The sequence below is a fragment of the Eleutherodactylus coqui genome, chromosome 4 (assembly GCF_035609145.1).
Source record: "Eleutherodactylus coqui strain aEleCoq1 chromosome 4, aEleCoq1.hap1, whole genome shotgun sequence".
In the NCBI taxonomy this organism is placed as follows: domain Eukaryota; kingdom Metazoa; phylum Chordata; class Amphibia; order Anura; family Eleutherodactylidae; genus Eleutherodactylus; species Eleutherodactylus coqui.
In genome coordinates, this window is record NC_089840.1 from 211,276,550 (window position 1) to 211,303,564 (window position 27,015).

Consider the following 27,015-nt stretch of genomic DNA (forward strand, 5'->3'; position numbering starts at 1 on the left):
ATGCAGGGACTCCCATCTTTGTGGGATGCTCAGAAACGGAAAATCGCATACCTGGAAAGTATATACCCGAGAAAACTCATGCGTAGACTCAAAGGATTCTTTACTGTAAGAGCAGTTAGACTGTGGAACTCTCTGCCTGAGGAGGTGGTGATGGCAAAATCCATAGAGGATTTTAAAAGGGGACTTGATGTCTTTCTAGAGCGGAAGGATATTACAGGATATCAATCTTAGATCAGTTGTTAATCCTGGCATACAGGCAGGTAGGAACTATTAGGGGTTGATCCAGTAATTAGTCTGATTGTCATTAGGGAGTCGGGAAGGCATTTTCCCCCAAATGGGCTAATTGGCTTCTGCGTTTTGGTTTTTTTTGCCTTCCTCTGGATCAACAACATAGGGGGGAGGATAAACAGGCTGGACTAGATGGACATTGTCTTAATTCGGCCTTACATACTATGTTACTATGTAAGACATAGGTAAAATCATGATTAAATGTGCCAGACCTATATTCCCGATCAGTTAAACGCGTGTGAAGATATGACTGAAACCCAACACTCCCTTCTCTCTGTGACTTCAGAGGGGGCAGGGAGGTGTGTACTGAGGGATCCTTTAAAAGTGGGAGCCACAGAACGCAAATAGTCAGCCACTTGGAGGCCACATATGTGAGGACTGCCCCATAGTGACCCCATAGACACTCCATGCATAAGAATGGTAACACTCTTACTTTAATCCCTGGTATTTTACTGTCTGTAATATCATATGTAAGTCTCTTGCCTATTATCTTGTAATATCATTTTTGTAATTTTCTATAAATAAGCACTGCTCCTTTTTGAGAATTAAACTTTGAATAAATTAATGAACCTCATCCGTGTTAACACAAAACCATATTCTCCGAAGATTGTATTCATAATTCATAAATCGGGTCCAATGCCCGTGAACATTGGTAATGGCAGCATTTAAGCGTTTTTGTATGAGTATTGTTAGAACTGTGGAGTGCGTTAGAACGGGATCAGGTGGATGATTTGAGCTTTCGCTTTGCATGCGTGCAGAAGCCCGGTAAAGCTGGGTACAAATCATGTAGTCTAACCACTTTAAGCTTGGAATATTGCAGAGTGATCGAGGACAGAGGTGGGATCGATAGGTATCGTCCCTTCTCCCCTCTTCTCCTGTCCAGTACAGGACAAATTGGTTTGTAGTGCAGGGACAGGCGGATTGCTATAGATTTGTGGCAGAAGGTGATGGTCACTTGTCTTGGTGACTGTAGAATACCTGAAAATAGGGTACCAGTCATTCCACAATCTAAGCCTTCCCCTCACCTGTATATGACAACAAGTGAGGCACTTGGACACTCAGTTTATCTGAGATACAGGTATCCACACCAGGTGAGTCCAGAACTTGTTTTTGTAAGAGACTCTGAGGCGCTTTCCTGAAGTTCTTTTTATTTCGTCCCAACAGACAGAGATGGTACTGACTCTAGCTGGTCATGTGATGTAGTTCTGATGCATCTAAGGATTGATAACCCAGCATAGAGGAAGATAAAGCATGAAGAAATCACAACTCAAGATGGTGTCTGATAAGTATCAGACAGGATGCTGCACTGCATGGAAGTGACTGCAATATACATAGGGGATGTTGAGAGTGTGATAGACAATCCAGTAACGTCCAAAAATAGGAAAAAAATGTGTTTTTGCTGGAGTGGCCCTTTAAAATTGTTGCTGCAATACCATCACATCCAAACATGCTAACTATTCTACAATTCTGCAGACATCTATTGGGCTTTGGCATTTCATTGTACTCACAGTTCATGATAAAGCCTTCAGCAAGGAGAAACAATCCATTATGATGTCTAAATGTCTTCCATCAAATTTCAACTAAATGGTCAAAAAGACATAGGGGGAAAAAAAAAAAAAGACAAAACAAAAACAAATTCCCGACTTGTTCCTACTGAATTATCCACAGCACATTTACACGCCGGCTGAGAGCCAGAACACTCGTGACCGCCTTACATTTTCTTTTGTGCCGGTTAGGAATAATAGAATTTTCTATCAATTAGAAGAAAAAAAAATTCACTAAAAAAGGAGTCTAAAGGATGTGAAAAATCAGAACTTCTTAGCTACCTATATGGAAGCAAAAGGCAAACAAGCAGTGAAAGCCCGCAGTCTACAGTGTCAAACAATATGTCCTGCACACCATGAGTCTTTACACTTATTGTGACACAGAGAGGGAATTTTTACTTCCCCTCTACGGTGCATCATTTAAAGGCTCTCTGAAGAAAGGGAAGATGCGGCGGAGCAGCCAAGCAATTGAATCCAGTGCTATGCTGTGTTTGTTAATAATCTGTGAACGAACCAGGAAAGCACTCCGCTTTGTAATCACACCTTGACTGACAGACTCCAAATCTCCTCCAGCGCCTGCCGTTAGTGCTCTCATGCTGCACAAGAGTTATTAACAGAGAGGGACATTTATAAAAATCTCTCCTAAAGGAGGCAGGAGAAAGCCAGAGACCAACTGGAGTAGGGGAAAAAAAACAAAAATGATGTTTATTATAAGGCTATGCTCCAGATATAAAACATCATAAATGGATTCATAACTTTACAATTGTCTGTCGTTTACTTTTTGCACATTTTTTGAAAGCAGTCATAGCCGTGCACGGCAGTCAAAAGGCAGTCGGCGGTGTGCATGATTCTATTGACCTTGCTTGCGATTCATGCCGAACATTTCAGTTCTAATGAGTTTATTTTCTAAGCAATGAACTAAATAATATTACTTAACCATTTCAAGTAATCCTGCGAGCTTTCATTATTATTTATTTGAAAGCGCCATTGATTCCAGGACGCTCTAGAAACGAGAACTTGGAGGTTTAAATACAATACATATGGAAAACTACAGGATCATTAAACATAATCTAAATGACTAAAATACTGATACAGAGGGGGAGAGGGCCCTGCCTGCAAGGGCTTACGGTCTACAAGGGAGGGGGAAGGAAACCGCTCGGTGGGTTGTAAGCTTTTCTGATGAGGCGGGTTTTCAGGTCTTTTTTGCGCTTTCCGAGGTGGTGGAGAGTCTGATGTGTTGCGCTAGTGAGTTTCAGAGTATACAGTAGCAGTCCACAAAACTAAGAGGTAATTATGTGAGGCGCTCACTAGGGGAGAGCAGAGAAGGAGGTTTTGCAAGGATCGCAGATTACGTGTAGGGCTTTATTGGTTTCATAGTGGTAATGACTTGGGATTTAATCAAAGCCAGTAAAACTTTTTGTCAATTAATGTATTGTATTTGGATAATTCCTGTAGGACACTGGCATGAAGTAGCATTTAATAGGTTATTTGGCGATAAAGCTCCTTGTCAATCTCATTGTCTGCCCCATTTCACAAAGCTGCCCTATCCAGTGGGACCTTCACTTATCCTTGGATTACAAATAAGCCGGTCACCAGCTTAGGGGGCCACTAAACCGTGCACATCCAATGCCACCGGAGAGGAGTCCTGGATATATCTGCTGTAAATTCAAACTACTTTTTCCATCAATTCCCTACATGAACCATTTTTACAGGGGCATCTTTAGAAGGCTAAACTTTTCTGCACAGCACCCCTCCCAACATGGAGATTTATTGCACATCTCTGTACAGCTCCAGAGAGGCACGGTGTAGAAAAATATAAATAAAATGCTGCTAGGGCGGTGGACCCTTCACACTCATGATCAACAGAGATCCCAAAAGTTGGGCTTCCAGTGATTATATCAATATGCCATCATTTAGTATGGAAGGAAAACCTAGTCAAATCGTAAAACCTTCCTATTCAACCAGCCATAAAAATAAGTGCAGATGATTTTTTTGGGCCCTTTGGTATGAAATATGTCAAAAATACTTTGGATGAAGAGTTGCTTTTTTAATCAAAATTTTAAATCAAAACTGCACTCACATTCTTGGAGTCTGATGGGCACATTGAAAACGTCATGTAAAGTACATTGTGAAACTTTGCCCCCACTTAACTCCTACACAAATAAAGATGGGGCAAAACTGACACCTCCAGTGTGTTTGAGTAAGTTCAAGCCAAGACTGTATATCACATAACCCCTTTCCAATTTGAAAATCCTGAGCCGAATTCAATGTGGTGGAGTACAAAGCGACCATCGAAACCGTCTCCTCCACCAAAAAATGCAGCCTCCCTCTAAACTAATACTTGGAACACAGATTGGAAGTAAATTTTCTAATTATGACACCAGTTAAACGGGTGTGTCCAGACTTGTACCTCACCTTGTATAATATATTTAAATGGCTTAGTTTCCAGATTTCCTCCTTCTCTTTGGCCGGCTTCACAAAACTGGGTCGAATTTTGCATGCCGGATCCCGCAGCGGATTCCGGCTGTGAAGCCAGCTGGTGACCCCGCGTGCTTCTGGTTTCTGCATTGCGTATGATCGTTTCGACTTGAAGTTGGTCATGCACAGTACAGATTTTTTTCTTGAATATTTGTATTTTCCACGCCATCGCTAAGCGATGACCTGGGTACCCACAGCCTAATTTGACTTCAACAGAGGCTATCAGTGCGGAGGCCGCAGCAAAATAGTGCATGCTGCCATTTTTCATGCATTTGTTGAATATGCAATTCTATCAACGAGTGTGAGCAAAAACCCAAAGTACATGCCTTCCAATGCGTGCAATTTGCTGTAGATCCTTCGCGTGGATGCAGATTGCAGATTCCGCAATAGGAATCTGGTTGTGTGAAGCCGGGCGTCACAAGAGAAAACATATCTATTACATTTAAAAGTTTGGGAACCTTTTTTTATGGAAATCCTGGCTCTCAAGACACACAAGACTACTGTATTCCCTTGTCTTAATATGCATAAGGATAAGGAGCTAACTACATAGTTACTATTGGGCTTAGTGTAGTAACAGTATGCATTAAATTGTTTTTATATTGCTCATTTCCTTCCTAAATGCAGAATTAGCCAACTTACTAAATAGTTTTTGTCATGAGTATTTTTATCCTGAGTGAATTAAATTCACGGAAGATATCCTTAGACAGATGTGAGGGATAATTATCAGGATGTCCTCATCCAGGGGGTTAACTAAATTAATTTGCAAGCCACACAAAGACCAAATGTTCCTTTGTGGGGGTCCCAGCTCACATAGGTGTTAATAAGTGGAAGTTAAAGGCATCTGAGGGCAGATGGCTAGACTCCAACAAGCACACCATGTTCCAGAAGGCGCTATAGGGGACAAAGCAAATTAGAATACTTCAAAGCCACCTCCGTCATAATCTAGGTTTAAGATAACCTAGCTACGCTTTTATGATCAGGAAATACAGCCACCTTGCGCGTCTCGAGAGCCAGGATTCCCAGCCTCAGGAAACCAGAGAATTCAATATTGGCTAAGGTTATTAATATTAAAATATGAAATCCCTTTAACAATTTTATACCAGGGCTTATTCAGGGTCACACACTAGGAAACGCAATGTGCAAAAAAAGTTTCAGTAAAAGTAGGCTTCACGTGGGGCAATCTTCTTTATTAATGTTACTTTTAAATGGCACTTTGGAGGTTGTCAGGTCTCGGTTTTAAAAGTAGCGTTAGAAAAGAAGATTATCCCACATGAAGCAGACTTTTACTGAAACTTTTGTTGCACATGTCTTGCCCTGCTGAAGCTGGAGGCTTAAGTCTGAGCTCCGTGGAGGCTCTGTATCAGGCAGCTGGAGGTCCCGTTTGAGAAGGTGAGCCAAACAAACGTTTCCTATTTGATTACTAGGAAAAGCAACCCAAGTTCGCAGTTCTGTCTAGGTTTCAGCAGATCTTATTCTTGGGATCTCCTATAATCTTATTAGTAAGACCCAGATTTCGTTTCGGGCTATGTAAGAAGGCAGCACTTCAGGAACCATGGTTTTCACCCTTGAACCCTCCAAGCGGGAAATTGGTCTTTTCTGTAGGGTCCTCAAGCCTTTAATCACAAATATGGTCTTGGTTTTCTGCTTGCCAATACTGTACAGGGCAGAGGCGTGGTACCCGATGGTGTAAATAGAGTCTATCAGTGGTTAGGGCTGGCAGCAAAACTTCAATAGTGTTATTCGGACAAAGATCAGGAATGCCAGCAAGAAAATAAAGTTCAGAAATACAGCAGAGTTCAGGGATTATAAAAGTTAGGATGGTCAGGAAAATGGGCTGAGGTCAGAACCAGAGAATTAAACAAACTGGGACTTCATCACAATGAATAGGAACCAATTGCCAAGACATCCTTCATTAGGGATGGGATGCCTAATATAGTGTGGCCCTTTAAGAGAGGGGGGGATAAAAGAACACAAGCCCTATGGACAAACACCAGAAAGCAACCTGTGGAGCAAGTGCAGTGTTCAGCGCATGGGTGACAGTGGTGCCTGACCACAGCCCCAGCAGCAGAGTTGGATGGGCCTCAGTGGTGCGTCATAACAGTTTTTCTTTATTGCATTCCCCTTTATGTTCAGAACTGGTTTTCCTTATTTGCATGTAATTTTATTTTCATTTTTGTAAGCACTGCATCTTTTCAATTAAAATTTAAAACTTAAAAAAGTTCAGTCCCTTTATGCCTAAATCACAGTGTGGGAAAGTATGTACATAACAGTCTTCACTAATAACGTTCTACCCCTATGCTGCTGTAAAGTCTGTCTAACTCCTGTACACAGCTGGCTGTGCTGCTGTTGCTGCAGATACACATGCGACAGCATGCTGTTCTTGACTGTCAGTGTTCTCTGCTCTCACCCTGCCTTTTTTCAGAATTAGAGATAAAATCAGAGAGGGAAGATGGTTGTTGTACACAGCAAGTCCGAATGTGGAGAGGGTGGAACACATCCAAGTCTTCAGGGAGAGCAGATCATATAGGCTGTACTAAGTCAGAGTACAGATATGGAGAAAAGCGCATATAGGTAGGAGGGTGAATAACACTGGTTGTTTATCTGTTCAGAAAGAGAGGCAACTGAACTGAAGGTAGAGAGTGTGTGTGTGTGTGGATTCATGCACTCCTCAGCATCAGGGTTTGTCAACACAAGGGAGAAAAGTTCCGCAGTGACGATAGAAGGAGAAATTAGTCCATAAATTAAACAGGTTGATACATGAGAGCTAGTGAAGAGAGTAGCATACTGAATTCCCAGACTCCATATCTAGTATGTATGTATGTATGTATGTATGTATGTAATACTGGGAGGTGCACAGCCACATAAGAAATGTCAAACTAGAAGTAGGTTGCAAACTTAATATCAGGGGTCTAAAATGAATGAAGTAATAAAAACTGCAACCTGAAATAGTTTAAACCCAAGCTAACCATTGGAATCCGTAAAGTTATTTTTTCCTTGTCAAGGGTGGTCATAATCTTTAAATTCCCAAGATCTTCCTAGTGGTGGATGCAGGCAACCAGCACACTACCTGTTAAATTTTTCAGAAAATTAAAGCTCCAATCACTATAAAAGATACATGGAGATGCCAAAAGGCACGTGATAGCAGTATATAAATTAATTACGAAATGGTGTTACCTCAGGAGGCAACTTAGGAACACCAATACCTGTATAAGTTGTGAGGCATTATCTTGTAAGTGAGGATGAATACTGGCCAGTGTTCAAATGAGGCATGGTAGTTTGTGCCAGATGGATGAGACATTCCATTTCAGACGTTGTGTAGGCATTTAACATTCCTCAAGCCAGTGTCACATGTGTATCAGGAACACGTCATAGAAGGTATTACCAACTACAGTGAATAGCGTAGTGACCATCCAGGTGCACTTAACGATTGAGACCGGTGGCATCTGGCTAGAATTGTCTGTGCAAACAAAGAAGGGACTCCAGCAGAGATCATATTCAATGCAGGAGGCCCAACATGCATATCCTATAGGTCAGTACAGCATTCCTTAGCTTCCACGGGATATAGAAGCAGAAGACCTACCAAAGTGCCTCTGTTAACACCAAGACATCAGAGCGTACCTCACCTGGGTTCGTTAGGTTCCCAACTAAACCCCAGAGTACTGGCAATGTTCGATGAGTCACTGTGCCAATTATTTTGGTAGTTTGTGTGTGGTATAGATCGCATGAAGCAATAGACCCTAATTGTCAACAAACCACTGAGCAAACTGGTGGTTCCGTACTGGTGAGGGGTGTTCTCATGGTAAGAGCTAGGTCTACTGATCCACCTAAAGATATCATTGACTAGTGGCCACTATGTCTCACCACTTGGTAACCATTTGCAGCCCTTTATGGGCTTCACATACTGCCACAACAATGGGTTATTGCAGCAAGATAATGAACGGTGCCATCAGGTCCACGTTGTCCAGAAGTGGTTTGAGGAGCATTCTAGAGAGTTCCTATAAATGGTATGGCCTGCTCAAAAAAGCACTTAGGCAATGTGGTGGTGAAGTTCATTAACACTCAATATCCTGCACCTACAAATATTACGGAGCTGTGAGTGGGTATTCAGATGTCATGGCTCAACATCCCTCCAGCAGTCTTCTATCTAATTGTAGATTTGTGTTCATGTCGAGATGCTGCACTTCACTGGCCTAGAGGAGGTCCTACACAATATTAGCTTGTGTCCCATGACTTTTGGCATGTCATTGTATATTAAGCAATGTATCCGTGCAAAATTTGGACTTGGAGTAAAATAATGGTATTCAAGGTTGGACAATCACTATAAGGCTTGGATGCACTGTTCCAATCATTCAGCTGAATGGGCTAACAAAAGAGAACTTAACAACCACACATAAAGAACAGCTACAAAACAAATAAAACATGCGCCATGTTCCTTGACGTTGATCTATAGTTGCTATAAGGGTAACCAGCGGAATCAGCAGCCACAGGGAACAATGATCCCAGTACAGCCATGCTTTATGATAGCCTCTTCAGAAGCATTTTATTAAGTAGTGAAAGCATCATGGACAAACTATGTAAAATATGTGTCTAGACATTCCCATGTGGCAACACTTTAAGGGAAAGGTTAAATACAAGACATCAGTTAGTTACTGGTATATATTTTGCAGGCTTTATTTTCGCTTTAGATGTCTAACTCAGTAGAGGCTATCAGATATATTAAGAACAATTGCACAAAACATAAACCCATTATACTCACCAAGACTTTTCAATGAAGAATAAACAGAGAGGAAAAGCGGGGACTTCTACCAGACCGTACAATGCCACATTCAAATAGAGATTGCCTTTCAGCTCCCCTGCATTTAAGGTCAGGCCATAGTAAACCAGACTGCAGACATACCTGGAAGAAACAAAACATCATTACTACTGAAAGGTTTGCAGATTTCAAGAGCTGGTTCTCTGAAAGTCAATTTATCAATAATGCACTCTGACATAGAAGAATGGCCTGGATGAAAATAATACTCCTTTCACCACTGCTAGCCAGAAACTCCCCAATCAATTAGTAATAAGTTCCCCAAACACTGCGCTGGGAAATAAACTTTCAAGTCAGATGCATTTTACGGTGAATTACTTCATAAATGCACACATATACAGAGGAGCCGAGCTATCAAGACATCAATTACACACAGAAATGAAAAATCCATTCATATAGTCAGTTCTGTTATAGTGTGATGACTATTTTACAGTGTTTGAGCAGCTATTGGCATTCATTTCCTCTCATAGGTAGCCTACATGCCAGAAGCAATACCTTGCAATATAGAGGTGAAACCTTAAAGAGAACCTGTCACCTCTGAACCACATTCTAATATAAAGTTATGGTGCTGTTCTGGGAGGTAATACACACACACACATATATATATATATATATATATTTTTTTTTTCTTTTAATACTTGCCAGATCCCCTGATCCCATGGCTGTGTCTCAGAAAAGTCTGCATGCGGCATGAAAATCTCGAGCGCGCTTGGCAATCCAAAAAAGTCTGATTGTTGTGCCGCATGTGGAATTCACTGGGGGACAGTGTGAAAATCAAGAGAGCGGGTGAGTATTAACAAAAACTTATATCCCCTAGCTCCCCTTCACTTCCAGAACAAACACCATAACTTAATGTATGGTGCTGTTCAGAGTGGACAGCTTCCCTTTAGCCACTTTAGTGGCACACCTGGAAAATCTCTGGGGCTTGTTGCACTGACCATGCAGTTAAATCCTGGAAGATTTCTGTGGACAGCTCTAGTGCTGAAATGTGCAGAGCACTGAGCCGTCATCTGAAATCTTCTGGGGTCTTAATTGCATCGTTGACTCATTTAAAAAATCTGCCCTGCGAGGTATGACATGGTAATAATAAACCTGCCACTGTAGGGGTTAAAGGGTACGGACACCTTTGACACGGAAATTATTATTATTTCTTTTTACATATGTTAGTAGTTATCTCAAGTTAAAAAATTTGCACTATGTTTGAGGGGCAACCTTCATTTTTTTGTTCATTTTTTTACCCTCCTGATATAGAGTTTTAAATTTGCTCCTAGTTACAAACTTTTCTGATGTGGGCAAGTCCCTCCCAGTAAAACTTACTGGATGCAAGTTCTGTGTATCGAGGATGATGATTCCATCACTAGCTCTCATGTATCGGCACAACCTCGTTTCTGTATGGATTTCTCCTTCTATAGATGGACTACTTCTCTTTTGTGCTGACAGACAATGATGTTGAGGAGTGTGCGATTCCCCTTCCCCTTGCAGAGTTGGCCATGGATGCTTTGTTTTCCGGCTACACGCATACACAGCCTGTGCTAGTCACCCTTTTCTCCCGCAAACTGCTATGTGTGTTTTCCCAAAAATCTTGGATGCTTTCCCCATTGTGATCGGCCATATACAACCTTTTCCCCATCCCTGCTGTTAGAGAGAAGGGAGAGGTAATGGAGAGAGCAGACACTGCCAGAAGCAACAAGTCAGAAACAGGACAACTAGCTAGTTGAGGAGTTACACATACTGTACAGCAGCAAATCAACAGGAACTTTCATTATAACAAACACTATTTACAAAGTTACTTAATTTTGTATTTGGGAAGTAAACTGACATAAGGCTTGTCTGGATGATATGGACCCTCTGGGTTGATAACAGACTTCACAGATTACCTGGTTTGTTACCCTTTATCCTCCATACAGAGATATGGTATCTGCTTCAGGGAATCCCAAGTCGCTACCGCAAGAGAAGTCTCAATTAACAACATATAGAAAAGTTCCCTATTTTGTATGTATATGTCCATATATTGGAAATGGTATTATTCTATAGTTAGGTCAGCAAGCATCCCCCATATACAATGCAAGCGCAATGTATTGTTTACATTAAACAGGAAAAACACGGATTCTTATCAGCACACGAAACCAGCAAAGAATCTTCAAAAGACAAGAACACAAAGACTGGCATTAGAATAACTAAGCAGGCTGGACTAGAGACCAGTCAACAGAAACTGCTCATTCTTTGCACTAAAGCCATTTTGAACCAAATGTTAATTTTGCCATGTGGCAAGACCCTACTGAGCGTGTCTGCTAATATCCTTTTTCTGTCTAAAGTTAGCCAATGAACATTCCCCATGAGAATAATCTATCAGCACACGATATGTTGTAACGTATTTAAATGTCAGACCTTCTTTTGGTTGGAGTTAAAATATAAGCTCTTTAACGCCAAAGTTAAAGCAGATGCCATTTGGTTTGCACACACTATAATGGCTTGTTTTTCATTGCCTTCTCCAACCATATCTAATATGGCACCCACAGTCTATCCAAGATCATATTTGCGCTAACAGATGTATCGATGAATACAATACACAGAACCAAAGCAAAAATACAGGAAACATGGTCAAACATGCCAGGATCAGGGCAGGCAAAGTTCTTCCACAACAGAAGATAAGCAGAAGGTTGGGATAGGCAGTCAAAAGGTAAACTTGGTCAAGAAACAAGCTTGGTCAGTTCCAAGAGACGAGAATAAATGAATATCTTTGCTCAGATCAGGAACCAAATTAACTTTCTTTCTTTCTCCAGCCTACAGCAGCCTAGGATGAGTCCTTAACAGAACCCAGGGTGGCAGGTGATTGGTAAATGACAGATATTGGTGCTACTGGCTCTTTACAAGAGCAAAAGTGGAACACGTACATGGCTAGTAGGGAAGAGCAGTGAGAGTCCAAGTGAGACGCTGCACACAAGGAGAATGAGAGCAGTGGCAGCTTAGGTGGAGGTACCGGACACTTAAGGCAGAAGGAAAGCAGAGACGGAAACAGTAGGAACACCAGCTTGGAGAAAGAAGTGCACATTGCACAACTAACAAAGAAAAAACAAAAACATTCCGTGCCCAGGTGTCTATAGCCAAGTTTTAGCAAAGTTACAGCTTTATAACCTAAAACTACAACTAACGTATGACAAAATGTAATAGAGTTACTTCTACAAACTACAGTGAGGGTAGTGTAACAGCAATACAAAACTGGATTGGCAAGTGAGGCTGTCAAGCTTTGAAATATTGTTGCCCCATCTTCAGAAGAGATCATCAATAGTTGATCGGCAGAGGTCTCACACCTGTGGTCTGCACCCATCAGCTGTTATTGGGCTGCGGTCACAGTATAAGGAGCCAGAAGCAGACCATAGCATACAATATCAGTAAGGTGTTCCTTCAAGAGTCACCTTTTGGTGGCTACCAATGATCAAGCACATTGTCTGCATCCTACTAAGGACGTGCAGATTCTAGACCCTCACGTTCTTCAGACCGTGCTGAGCAGTTATCGGAGACCCACAGCAGGCAGTACTACAAGACACAGGTGTATTGAGCCATACTGCACAGAATGCTGGATTATGAACAGATGGCATAAATTACTTAATATGCACCTGCCGCCTACAAATATTGTAAGCAGCCATTACTGCTCAACATTCTTGAGATTGCAGCCTTTCTATATACTCTAAAAAGATTCCAATTTGGTTTTTTTTTTAATTTGCGTTTCTAATAATATGGAACTCAAGGCAAGAAATAAGGTCAAAGAACAAAAGGAAACCATCATAATGTAGAAAAATAGTTATTGAAGGAAAAAGAGGAAGACATTAACCCTCTCCAATCCAATTTGTATCCTGGTTTTCCTAGGGGGCTTACTCTTTTTCTGCCGTTATACAACGGTGCCATCCGCTGGCTAAAGCCAGTACTTTATGAGGTGGCACGTTGGATAGGCTCCGACAGCAGAGAGGCTGGTAATATACAGTAAGAACTTCTAACATCGGAGCTGTACAGCCTTAAATCATAATGTCCTAAGATGTCAGACAGTGGATTGGAAAGGGTTAAGACATGAGAAATGAGGAACTCAGTCATGAATTGAGCAAATATCATTCAATTAAGCCCTCAATATCACTAGCAGTCATGGTTAATACTACAGGTGAAAGAATCCCTAAAAATATGTAAAATACCTTCCATGAACAGGAACTGCTTAAAGAAAACCAGTACATAAAGAACTCCCCTCAACAAGCTGAGGTATGAGCTTCATTGCATACAAAGATGAGCATGGAAGAGAGTCTTGTCCTTTTCTTCTACAGATCAGCCATCATTCAAGACTGTTCAGCAAACTCGACGATAAGGGGCCTTTACGAGAACAGAGCAGCTACTTACCACATAATCTTCCATACTTATGTACTGTTTAATGGGAGCCTGTCACCAGTTTATACCTTCTAATGTGCTCCAGCTTCAATATACAATAGCAGGTGCCAGCGAGATACCCTTACGTGCCCCAAGTAGCAAATATGTCAGAAAAAGTTTTAATCTTTCCAATATCTACAGAGTTACAGGAAAAAAGGTGCATGCAATACGCTGGGAGATGCGTGAAACACTAATTCTGCTGGAAAGCACACATCTGGAGCTAAATTAAACATTTCAATCAGTGCATCTTTGTTTGGCGTGCACAAATGAACACGTCTTGCAGGCACAAAAAGTACAGTAAAATACGCCGATGTACACGCAAAAACGCAGCGCTCCGATGCATGCAAATACGCATGGGCTCATGTGAAGGGGGCATAATTTATATTCTGGTGCCAATCTTGAAAGAAAGTTTTTTTTTTGTTTTTTTTTAAACCTACAAAAAAAAAAAAAAAAATTAAGGACAATTAAGGCGCGGCAGTCACTTCAGAAATGCTTGCGGCCACCCGCTCTGGAGGCAACTAAAAGATAGCCCCATTCAATAGAATAAAGTAGTGTTGCGGTTCCCAAAAACAGTGGTTGGCCGGGTGCACTGCAAGGAGATGGCAGATATTACAGAGGTTAAATCCACCTATCCCAGCAATATACCATAACATTAAAATTATGGAAATAGCTTTTTAAAAGGATAATTACTTCAAAGGGTTTTCCAGGGCTTAGATATTGATGAGATCTCTTCAGAATAGGTCATCAATATGAGATTAGTGGGTTCCAACTCCTGGCACTCCCACCAATTAGTTGTTAGAAGGCATCATGTCACTTGGACGAGCATTGCGGCTTCCTCATTTTATACTAGGCACGGCGCTGTACATTTAGTAGCGGTGGTGCTTGTTATTGCAACTCAACCCCATTAACTAGAATAAGACTGAGCTGTACAAAGACCATGTGAAAAATGAGCAGGACGTCAAACTGAGCAAGAGCTGATAGGCAACAGTGCCAGGAGTTGGACCCCCACTGATCTGATATCCTAAGGCCTAATGTCCACTTGCACGCACGGATTCCACTGCTGAATCCCAAAGCGGAATCGAGCTGTGCCTGCAGACCTGGAGAGGAAAAGACATTTTCTTACCTTTCCGGATCCAGCGCAGGTCTCCTGTCACGGCCGGGTCTTCTTTCTTCAGCACGGCGGAGGTGTCCAGGTGGGTCGCAGTGCTTTTTTCACGTTCATCGCGTGACATAGCTCCGCCCCTCAGCACTGCACTTAAGGAAGTCAGAGTGCGGCGCTGGCCCCTACGCCGACCAGTCTGCAGGAGCCAGGCGCCAGAGATGGAGGAGGAAAGCCGCGGCTCCCACTTCGAACCCCCTATGGGCTGCCGTGGGAGGGATCTGGCCTGGGTAAATTGCACAATGATGGGAAATTGCAGCAGGATAATGCAGCATGCTATCAGTGCCCAAGTTGTCCAGAATTGGTCTAAGGAGCATTCTGGCGAGTTCCTACAAATTGTGTAACATGCACATTCTCTGACTTGAGCCCAGCTGAGCATTTATAGGATGTGGTGGGGGGCTCCATTTGAACCTGAGATCCTGCACCTACAACTACGACAGAGATGTGGGTGGCTATCTAGATGGCATGGCTCAACATCCCTCCAGAGGTCTTCTATGCGCTTGTGGAATCTGTCACATTGAGCTGTTGCACTTTGCTGGGTTGGAGGGGTCCTTCATATTAGTTCCTACCCCATGTCATTCGGCATATTAGTCTAGTTAACATAATTTAATGTACTTTTGGTGTATATGGGGGTCACGCTATCTTTTCTCCTTAGGTAGAGCACCTAGATGGTGAGTGAGGAGACTGAAAAGGCCATTCATGCTCCTCTGGGTAATTTGAAAATAAGGGAGATTGAATAATACCTCCACAGTGTCACCTATTAAAAGGCAGCATTCCTTCAAGCCAAAGTTAGACTCTTTATGCAAGCCTTGTAACAAGGGCCACATCAGGCTTATGGGGACCTTCAAAGGGCCGCTTGTAAGACAGTACAGTAAGGGCTCGTTCACACAAGTGTATTTGCGTACATAATATGCAGTGAATAGAAGCCATTGATTCCGATGAGTTCATTCACATGATGTATATTTTCACACAGCGGGATCTATTTTGTTACGTACTACACACCGCAGTAGGCCATTGAAGTGAATGGGCCGCGCAAATACGTGGTGAATGCGCAGGAAACCTGTGTATTCACTGCATATTTGCGCACCATCTCAGTGGGCCCGTCTGTGTTCTTTTCTGCATGCCCAAATACGCAGGCATAAGCGATTTTCGATTGCGCAAATACATAGCGTATTTGTGCGACCGAAATGCAATTACGCCCGTGTGAGTGAACCCTAATACTGACCCCTATAGTGGTCGCAGTAGTCATAGTGAACCCTATAGTGGTCACAGTAGTCATAGTGACCCCTATAGTGGTCGCAGTGATAAGTGACCCCTATAGTGGTCGCAGTAGTAATAGTGACCCCTATAGTGGTCGCAGTAGTAATAGTGACCCCTATAGTGGTCGCAGTAGTAATAGTGACCCCTATAGTGGTCGCAGGGATAATAGTGACCCCTATAGTGGTCGCAGGGATAATAGTGACCCCTATAGTGGTCGCAGGGATAATAGTGACCCCTATAGTGGTCACAGGGATAATAGTGACCCCTATAGTGGTCACAGGGATAATAGTGACCCCTATAGTGGTCACAGTGATAATAGTGACCCCTATAGTGGTCACAGTGATAATAGTGACCCCTATAGTGGTCACAGTGATAATAGTGACCCCTATAGTGGTCACAGTGATAATAGTGACCCCTATAGTGGTCACAGGGATAATAGTGATTTGCTCAATAGTGCAAAAGTCTTGTAGAAAAAGTTCCTATGCGCCCGGGTGCAGCACGGCACGCTTCCTCCCTGAGTCCTCTCCTGCGGAACTGAAGAGCAGGGGACTCAGGGAAGAAGGATTCTGATGTCAGAGTGTGCGCCGGGATCAGCGCTGTCAGTGTGATTACAAGTGGGGAGCTGCAGCACTCCAGCTGGTAATCACTACAGTGGTGAGCGGCCGTTGGCATGCCGCGGGCCACATAACATGAGGCAGCGGGCCGGATTCGGCCCGCGGGCCTTGTGTTTGACACATGTGTATTATTCCATCTCCCTTATTTGGTGGATATATATCACTATTTGAAATGCTACTAAAATGGGCTAAAGAACATTATAAATCACCTCCTTTCTTACTTACACTTTTCTTAGTCCCAAATTGACGAATTTAAGTAACGGAATCTAGATTTTGTGATAGTAATGCTATCACAAATGCTTTTTATCACATTTAATTACATATATATGCAGCCTTTTCTTTTGCATTGGTGTTGGTGGCTGGGGAAAGTTTTCTCATTTACCTCCATTTCGCAGACTACCTGATTACTAAGCCCATATGGCAATTTTCTGCACTGATCAAATTATTAAAACACATCCAAATTACTTTTGTTATTTGAACACACAACTCCAGAGGTCCCATTATATCCAGAGCAAAAATTGCTCACAAGTTATAATGATTAAAGGATTACAATCTCCAGGCTAAATGCAAAGATGTAAAATGCATCTTAAGTAGAAAGACAACTCTTCAGAGATAAATCCTGTCGTTATAAATTTTATGACTTGGCGATTCACAAGACATTGCACATACTCTATGTACTTTTCTTTTGCTATGTAATTGGCATCATAATGAGTACTTTGATGAAGAGCCATTTGAAAGAAACTGTTGGTGACAGCTCAGATGGAGGCCTCCGTTCTGCAGCAAACTAGATCATTGTCCCCACTGCCCTAATATTCCAACGTGCTGATCTGCCACTTTTGATCTTCAAATGGAAACTCAAACCATGTTCATCCTGAATTCCGAACACTCCATGATCTATACTTTTTAAAACACCATACATGGCAAAAACACAGTAAGATTATTTTCTTCTCTGGAAATGTCTTTTTTTTCTTTTTTAAACTTAACTAATGTATTCTGTTTTACTTTTTACTTGGTGGTTGCAGACTACAGGGACTTGGAAATGGGTCTACCAAGAAATCCAGAGTGGTTAAAAGTTTATTTGCTCTTCCACATACGAGATCTGCATTCTGCCAATGCTATGTCTATCCAACTTCCCTTGATTTTGACCTTTTCTTTAGTTTTCACATAGAGCCAGCACATCACAAACCATACGGAAGGGCAAGGTGGTGTGTTGACAAGAGCACCATAGAAATGGTAGTCAAGGGCCTGTTCAGTTAGAAGAATCTGCACAAGGAAAACACATTTAACAACTAAACCCTCAGACTTCATGTAAGTATCATTGAGCCTGGTCTGTGAGAAGGGGTATTGGGTCCAGACTTCAAGCTCCGCCACAGATGTTCATTCCGAAATCCTGTTTGGTGGTAGCACGCCTGCCTTGACCCGTATTGCCTGTGACCTTATTTGGGAGTGGATGGACTGAGGAGAAACCTTTAATGGAGATGTGGGGCAGTTTTGGATTTCTACTTTGAAAAATAGACTATACATCAGGTTCAGTCAATACTTGAGAAATACTGCTAATTGGATGTAGGGACTATATTTGTGTGCTAACCCAAGATGTTCTATCAAGTTCTGTTCAAACGAGTTGTCCAGTGAAATTAAGAGAATCAACCACTGAGCCGCGTGGCGCCCCGAGAGACTATACCCACTGAGCCGCGTGGCGCCCCGAGAGACTATACCCACTGAGCCGCGTGGTGCCCCGAGAGACTATACCCACTGAGCCGCGTGGCGCCCCGAGAGACTATACCCACTGAGCCGCGTGGCGCCCCGAGAGACTATACCCACTGAGCCGCGTGGCGCCCCGAGAGACTATACCCACTGAGCCGCGTGGCGCCCCGAGAGACTATACCCACTGAGCCGCGTGGCGCCCCGAGAGACTATACCCACTGAGCCGCGTGGCGCCCCGAGAGACTATACCCACTGAGCCGCGTGGCGCCCCGAGAGACTATAACCACTGAGCCGCGTGGCGCCCCGAGAGACTATAACCACTGAGCCGCGTGGCGCCCCGAGAGACTATAACCACTGAGCCGCGTGGCGCCCCGAGAGACTATAACCACTGAGCCGCGTGGCGCCCCGAGAGACTATAACCTCTGAGCTGCGTGCCGCCCTGAGAGACTATAACCACTGAGCTGCGTGCCGCCCTGAGAGACTATAACCTCTGAGCTGCGTGCCGCCCTGAGACTATAACCTCTGAGCTGCGTGCCGCCCTGAGAGACTATAACCTCTGAGCTGCGTGCCGCCCTGAGAGACTATAACCTCTGAGCTGCGTGCCGCCCTGAGACTATAACCTCTGAGCTGCGTGCCGCCCTGAGAGACTATAACCTCTGAGCTGCGTGCCGCCCTGAGAGACTATAACCACTGAGCTGCGTGCCGCCCTGAGAGACTATAACCACTGAGCTGCGTGCCGCCCTGAGACTATAACCACTGAGCTGCGTGCCGCCCTGAGAGACTATAACCACTGAGCTGCGTGCCGCCCTGAGAGACTATAACCTCTGAGCTGCGTGCCGCCCTGAGACTATAACCTCTGAGCTGCGTGCCGCCCTGAGAGACTATAACCTCTGAGCTGCGTGCCGCCCTGAGAGACTATAACCTCTGAGCTGCGTGCCGCCCTGAGAGACTATAACCACTGAGCTGCGTGCCGCCCTGAGAGACTATAACCTCTGAGCTGCGTGCCGCCCTGAGACTATAACCTCTGAGCTGCGTGCCGCCCTGAGAGACTATAACCTCTGAGCTGCGTGCCGCCCTGAGAGACTATAACCACTGAGCTGCGTGCCGCCCTGAGAGACTATAACCACTGAGCTGCGTGCCGCCCTGAAAGACTATAACCACTGAGCTGCGTGCCGTCCTGAGAGACTATAACCACTGTGCTGTGTGCCGCCCTGAGTGATTGTAACCAGAAACTGTGGGAGCTCAGAGAGAAGGACTAACCATTGCATTGTATGCCACCACAAGAGACTGTTCGTTGCTTCTTGTAGTTACTAAGCTTTTTACCAATTGTATTTATAACCATTAAGTCTCATGTGTAATAAAGGTAACCACTTGCCACCCAAGTCAGTTTTGGCCTATCGGACCAAGGCCAATTTTTCAAATCTGTTTCACTTTAAAAGCATTCAAAATTTATTGCCCTTACTTATTCAAGTGACTCTGAGGCGGTTTTATCATGGCACATTTTACTTTACATCCATGGTAAATTTTGGAATTAACCAGTTAAAAATTAACATTTTTCAAAATGTTACATTTTCTGCTAGTAATACAGATAGTTATACCGCACAAAATAGTTAATTATTAACATTTACCATATGTCAGCAATATTTTTTTAACTTTTCTTCCTGACTTTCAAAATGGAGGGGGAGGGCACTGCAGTGTTTTGTGGATGACTGGCTGTCATTGCCATCACATGCCTGGAGACCACACTGATTGGTCTCCAGGCAAAGCTCTATGATCAGAGTTTTAATTAGGCTTTCAGATCACAGAGCTCCTACATAGCAAGGAGGAGGGGGATGCTCTAGGGGAATTCGCTGCATGGAAGTTTTATAATATCCCTGCAGAGATAGATAAGGACTGCTTGGACATTAATAATCTATGGGTGGTCCTGAAATGGTTAATTCAGGTTTATTGTTGTGTGCCTGCCTCTTCACTGCATCATCCTTGAGTGACGCTCAGCAATCGGGGTCAAAAACACAAACTGAATTGACCCTCTTTGATATATGTACAATGTGAGTGCAGCATAAAGCTTATACTAACTTCTGCTTATACTAACTAAAATCAGTAACTGTCCAGTAGTGAACTTAAAAGTAATATGAAACTTATTAGCTATAATTAAATTACCTGCTATACATTTCCTACATATCTTGCTGCTTGCCTCCATTAGAGGAGAGCATTATCTATGACTACAATGTAGCTCCAGTGTGTTGCGTGTGCTGCTGGGATCTGTAGTTCTAAGCTTCCTAGCAGCACAGACCTCTCAGGGTTAATTGATTGAGCTGGCTGGGTGTGGTACTTCCTGCTAGCCAATCTCCTAAGCCTGTGCTCACATATAAACCCAGCTCCTGGTCAGTCTCTGTATGGTGTTTAAGGTGCGCGGTCATGAATCCTTGTCTGTTGCGGTTTGCTGTGTGATCTGTGCCTTGCTGGTTCATGTCCGTTTGTTCGTATAGTCTGTCAGTTTTGTGTTAGCTTGCTGTGTGATCTGTGTCCTGTCCTGTTGCAGCGTTCTGTGTGAACTCTGTGCAGTTCTGCTGGACTCCTGATTAGTGTAGGGACTAGCAGTATAACCAGGAGCCATGAAGTGGCTTGCTAGCTTTCACGTTTTGTACAAAATGTCAACTAATACCTGGTATTTATATTCAGCTTCCTATCTGTTACTAGTGGATGCATTTTGGCTGCTGTATGCTGTGTATTCTGGCTCTGTGTGTCCTTTTGTTCAGTTCCTGTCATGTGGCATGTGAATGCGTCCTGTTCTGGTGCGTGGCTCCTAGGATCAGCTAGGGCCCAGATCCGAAGACCGCTGGGCTGCCCTTATTGGGGCAATGTCCCCACTTAGGTAGGGTCAGGACAACCTCCCAGTAGCACAGGGTCAGTTGCCTGAAACGCATGTGCATACTGAGTCCTCTCTTTGGGTACGATTGTGTGGGCCCCGTGCTTAGTTTGCCCACAGGATCGTAACACAGTGTCTACAGGGAGTCAGAGGTAGTCTGAGACACACACCCATCTCCCTTCTAGTTGGTTCAGAAGACACATCCTTGTCCCATCATTGGTTCACGACTGCTCTCTCCTCCCCTTGCAGCTGTACCTCCTCTGTCCGGCTGTTGAGTGTAATACAAGTCTATCACAGACTTACCTGGAAGTCAGTGACTAGACAGCAAGTTTCTACTACAGCAAGGGCAGAATGATCATAAAGTACAGATTACTAGCCTACTGGTGAGAGAAATTATCAGATAACTGCCACACATATACTGACGGGAATGAGCCTTTGCAAGAGAGAACCTGGAGGGTCACTTTAACTACAGCGCAGTAAAAGCTATGAGCACTTTTAATACGTGTGCTCATATTACAATTATGTAGTAAACTGTAAAGGATCCATTTTCAAAGTAGAACATCTAAGCTGACAGTCACTAATGGCCATCACTACGGCATGAAGAGCAGTTACTCATCTTTCTACAGATCATAAATGGCATAGACGTCTCATAACTATGCCCTCTACTCTCCTTCTGCTTTACCTGGGTGTCACAGCAGCTCTGGCAGTTCAATAGTTTTGGTAATATTATATTCATGAACCAGGAAACTAGGAATTACTGGTGCCATAGGTTCTCCTTAAAATAAGAGAATCCAACAATACACAAAGCTGTAGCGAAAATGGGATATTTACATAGAACATGAATCTTCTGTTTCCATACTTAAATAGTTTCTCCAGTTCTAGGAGACTAGAAATCACCCAGCTTAAAGGAGTTTTGTCATTAGAAAAAAAACCCTCAATACTTACCTATTCCTCCCCTGGCAGTCTTCATTTCACGTAGTTTTTCCTGGCTTCTCCATTCCCCGAGGTCACATCACCTCCAACCGACTGGATCCTCTTCTTCCTGTGACATTACATACATTGCCAGCATTCTGCTTCCTCCAGGACAGTGTACACTAGGTCACTAGTGATGTAGCGTCCACAGCATAGCAGGAAATGCCGAAATCTATGCCGGGCTATTGCCGAGACTGCGCATGTGCACTGTATCACCACGAGTGATCACACACTATTGCTGCAAGGCATCGCGCTCGGCAATAGCCCGGCATAGGATTCGGCATTCCCTACTAGACAGTGAATGCTACATCACTACTGACCAGGTACACTGACCTAAAAGAAGCAGAATGCAAGCAATGAATGCTACATAACAGGAAGACTATGATTAGGCCAGCTTGCGGTGAGGTGACCCGGGGGACAGGAGGAGCCAGGAGAAGATCAGTGAGGAGAATATGCTGTTGGCTCGTTAGTTTGTCGTTGAGTTTAAACACTTCTCAGTTTTTCACATGGGAGAAGTGAACAATTCTCGTTAAACAAGTCAACAATTAATCTGTCTGTGTAAACAGGCTGCACGAGCTGGTGATGACGTCACCGGTTCATTAGCTCATGCAGATGACAATCGTGCCGTCTAAAATGAGCATATGTTCTGGTGTTAGGGGAGACTACCCCCACCAAGCCCAAGAAAGGGGGTCCCATTTCCCCCATCCTCCTCACTTCTGGGAGCCTTCTCCTTCCTACAGTGACATCAATGAATGCATCACAGGTTGTGCATGCATGGCCGCCACTCCAATCATTTCAATGGGGCTGACATTAATAGCGGAGTACAAAAGCACTCATCTATCTCCAATAGTCCCATTCAAAATTGATGGAGCAGCACTATGCTAGCTTGACTTCCTCTCTGAAGTTGAAAATTTGACTCTTTTCAGAGTCCCGTGCCTGAACTTTCCCTTAGCCTTGTATAGGAGCGAGCATGCACAGGACTCTGAAAAGAGTTAGATTTTTGTGCCTCCAGGTTTTTGTCTCTTCAGATGGATCCACCACTGGATCTCCTAACAGCACCATAATTTGTGACAGTAACCTATAATGTCCCCATAGCACTATCTTCTGACCATCGTAACTTTAGTCTTCCATTGACGCACTTGTGTGAGGGCTTGTATTTTTTGCAGGACGACCTATAGTTTTTATTGGTACTATTTTGGGGTCTTAGAATTTTCTAAAAAGAGATCAAAAAGTTATTTCTTGGAGATAGGATGACCAACGAAAGTGCAATTCTGGAGCTGGGTTCTTCCTTTGTGGAGACCTCCCCGGCACTTGCCTGAACATCACAGCCCCTTCAAAATAGCAGATCGTATGGGCTGGACCCTACCAATTAGTTATTAATGACCTAAAGATAGGCCATTAAATTTTCAAAGCACCCGGATAACCCAATTAATTTGTGCTTGTGCAAGATTTCAGCAGGAGTGCCATTCTTATCAATGCATTTAAAGAAAAGTGGCATGATTACAATAATATAGTATGAAAAAAAAAAAGCCAATAGCATTGCTGGATACTAATGACCATCACATCCGTGACCTCAATCTATAGGGCCTTTTGTAATAGCTTTGTAATTTATAGGACAATGACAGGGCCAAGCGTAAGAACCCCATTAAAGCCCTCTGTCAATTAGAGTTCCACATATTTTTGCATCTTTTTAGACTCTACCTTCGACATTCCCATATAACAGTGCATTATTTTAAACATCCATTTAATTTTCTGTTCTTGTTGCACACAGAGGCTCTTTAGTATCCCAGTCACATAAAAGCCCACGTTCATTCTGATATAGTTATACAACCCAGCCGGTCATTGCGTCCTCATGAATAGAACTGCTGAGATACAAGTTTGTTACTCGGTTATATCCCGTATTATATCTTCCCTGAGTTGTAATCATTTAAGGTTTATGGGCCCTCTCTTAACATGATCTCATAGCCAACATCTCAAAAGGCTTAGGTATCAGTTAAACAATGCGACATAATTCACAGCTTTAATCTCGCTTCGGATATAAAAGAGAGGAAAGGGAGTATCTAGCGCTCTCATTACATATTGTCAACATCTAGCGATAAGAGCCATTAATAAAATGCCCTACTTAATGCAGGCAGAGGAAAACAAGTACAATGATAATAGCCACCGCAAAATTAAATACATTGCTTTTCATTTTATTGACCCTTAAATACTGTCATTGCCTTGCAGGTACGCGTTTTCTACGGCGGTTACTGTTTGCATTGCGCTTAAGGGGTTAAAAATCCAATTAACCTGTCCCTATTACACCGAACTATCCGGGATTATCATAGTAACAATTATCCCCAATGAACGCAGGATGTAAAATAGCCTGGATACATCATTGGATTTGTGTCTATAACTCACGCAGAGACAAAATCAAAGTCAATGGCACGTTTTACCGAGATCATGGGACACAACTGAAAAATACTCCGCTGCCTTTTATCCAAGCACAAAAAAGAAAATTCGCTCAAATTAAGAAATTACTTTTTTTTTGGCTTCAAATTAAAACAAGGGGGAAAAAAAGAAACAATTACATTGATAGCGAATACCGGTAAATGGCTTTAACGAAGCAAGATGATCTGCATCGCTGAAGACATACGCCTGAGCCTCCTGTAATAGTAAATCAGTTCATTTTTCTAGCCAGAACAATTAAATGCTTTTAGAGAGGATAAAAAAAAAGTAATTTGTGAACTAAGTCAGAAAGTCGCGAATTCACAAAAACTGCAGCGCTAGAAAGGCAAAGCAAGTACTGATACTTTTATTTGACGTAAGGCTTTTATGTCCATTAGACATGCCAGCTAAGAAGTTAACTTACTGTAAATCCTGCAAGAGGAGACAAAAGTTATTGAAATGCATTAAACAGAACGAAGGTTTTAATCTGTAAGCATTGCTTGAACACAAAATAAAAAAAAAAATTTAAAAAAGTTCCTTTTTTTTTGTTGCTGGGGAAACATACCAGATATACATCAAGATGACGGTCCTCCGGAGAAGCGCTCTATATCGGGCCAAATCGAAGACACTGTGTGCCGAGTCACCGCTTCCTGGTGATGCGTTACATTCTTTTAATTTCACTGAAGGAATTTCCTTGCCGTTGCCACAAGCTATACGGTGTAATACTGCCTCTGCTTCAGCTGTGTAACCGCGCGAGTACAGCCATCTTGGGGATTCAGGGAGCAAACTAACAGCAATAAAAGAAAAACAAAATGTGTCATCTCATCATAAAAGTATACAATACAACATAAAACAAGTGGGTAAAAATAAACCATGCATATGATATTGTGATGGCAGAACAAACAAAGGCGACGAGAGGAAAAAAAATATATACATATACTGCAGGAGTGCAATAAAGAGAATACCTGCCTTTCCATCCTCTGCAAGTCAATAGATAACCTGAAACCAGAGATAACACCTATGGGTGTGTCAGGAAGCAACATAAAAGTCTCAGTTCCTGCCAGACTCAGGGGGAAGTGACAGCTTAGCAAAACTGGAAGAACTGTAAGCCCGAGGTCTAGTGTGGACCAGTGAGAGGCGGTGTGAAGGTCTGATGCAGATTAGCTGGGGCCAGTCAACTGTTTAAAAGGGAAGGACGCCCTCTGGACGTCCCGGGCGGGGTTAGTGACGGGGACCCTGTGGGTTTCAAATCGTGGACATTGTATATGAACTGTGTTGTATGCTGTACAAGCTGTTTGCTGTGCTGTGAATAAATGCAGGCAGGTGCCAGATTTAAAAGAAAGTCAAGTCTCCTGAAGCCTTTATATGTGAGGTGGCCATTTGACGACAGAGGGGTCAGCAAAATTAATGAGAAATAGACACATAAGCACAGGAAAGTGCATAAACATTTATATTGATAGTCTGGTGGAATAATCACTTTACATATCAATCGGTTATACTAGGCCTGTCTTTTTCCCTCTAGGATTATGCTAGCCAGTGTTAGGCTCCTTTTACACAGAGGGATCTATCGTTCACATGAGCGAACGTTGGCAGGAATTCGCTAGCAAATTGTTCAGTCCGTATGAGGAGGGCCCTTAGCGTGATCCTGGCAGTTGTCATGGCAATCAGATTTCACGGGATCCATTTGTGAGTCTGCAAAAATGTAACTTAAAAATGTACCATTTTTGTGTCTGCATCTCCCTTGCTGCAAAGCTGCTTTAATTTTTTATTTCTAGATGGAATAGGACCATTAAAAAACATGGAATTGGAACTTCCACCTAAACGTATAAGGCAAATCAAATACTAACCAGTAATACAGGTTAAAAGGGTTATCCCACAATCAGGTTATCACCTTTCCATAGGACAAATGATAAAGTCTGATTGATGGGGGTCTCACTACTGGGACCCCCACCGATCCCAACCCCTCTCCTCCTCGCTACACTTCCCGCAGTGAGGAGTAGCTTAAATGGAGTGGTGACCGAGCCTACTCCATTTAATCCAATGGGACTGCCAGAGATAGCAAAGTGCAAGCACTCACCAATCTGCAGAAATCACAGTGCTGACTGGAGCGAGCATGCTCGGTCACAGCTTCATTCAATCTCCTCCTCACTGTAGGGAGTGTAGTGAAGAGGACAAAGGATTCCCCGTTCTTGGAATTGGTGAGACTTCCAGGGGTGGAATCCCTACCCATCAAACTTATATTCCCTATCCTCTACACTTGGTGGTAAAAGTTGATTGAGGGATAACCCTTTTAGACGTTGTCTAGAAAAGGTAAGATTTTATAATGCATTTGAAGGTTTCAAGAATACAAAATGATACTTTTCGTGATCAAAGAGCTGCATGTCCAACAAAGATTTGGAAGCAATGTTGGGAAATGCAGCACCAGACAAGGTGGTTCAGGATAGAAACTGGATTGGCCCAGTGTTGTACTGTATCTCCTG

The 27,015-nt window shown here is 43.1% G+C and overlaps 1 protein-coding gene across 3 annotated transcripts in view; it reads right to left on the reverse strand.

The window, feature by feature from the left end:
* The window catches only part of LOC136626007 (solute carrier family 22 member 15-like), a 223,707-nt gene that overhangs the window by 151,831 nt on the left and 44,861 nt on the right, over positions 1–27,015 (reverse strand). For all 3 annotated transcript variants that reach the window (XM_066600695.1, XM_066600693.1, XM_066600694.1), the window contains exons 6-7: positions 25,101–25,322; positions 9,067–9,207 (exon numbers count right to left, since the gene is read on the reverse strand). In XM_066600695.1, coding sequence (XP_066456792.1) covers positions 9,067–9,207; positions 25,101–25,322 — 363 coding nt within the window. The remainder of the gene's footprint in view (positions 1–9,066; positions 9,208–25,100; positions 25,323–27,015) is intronic.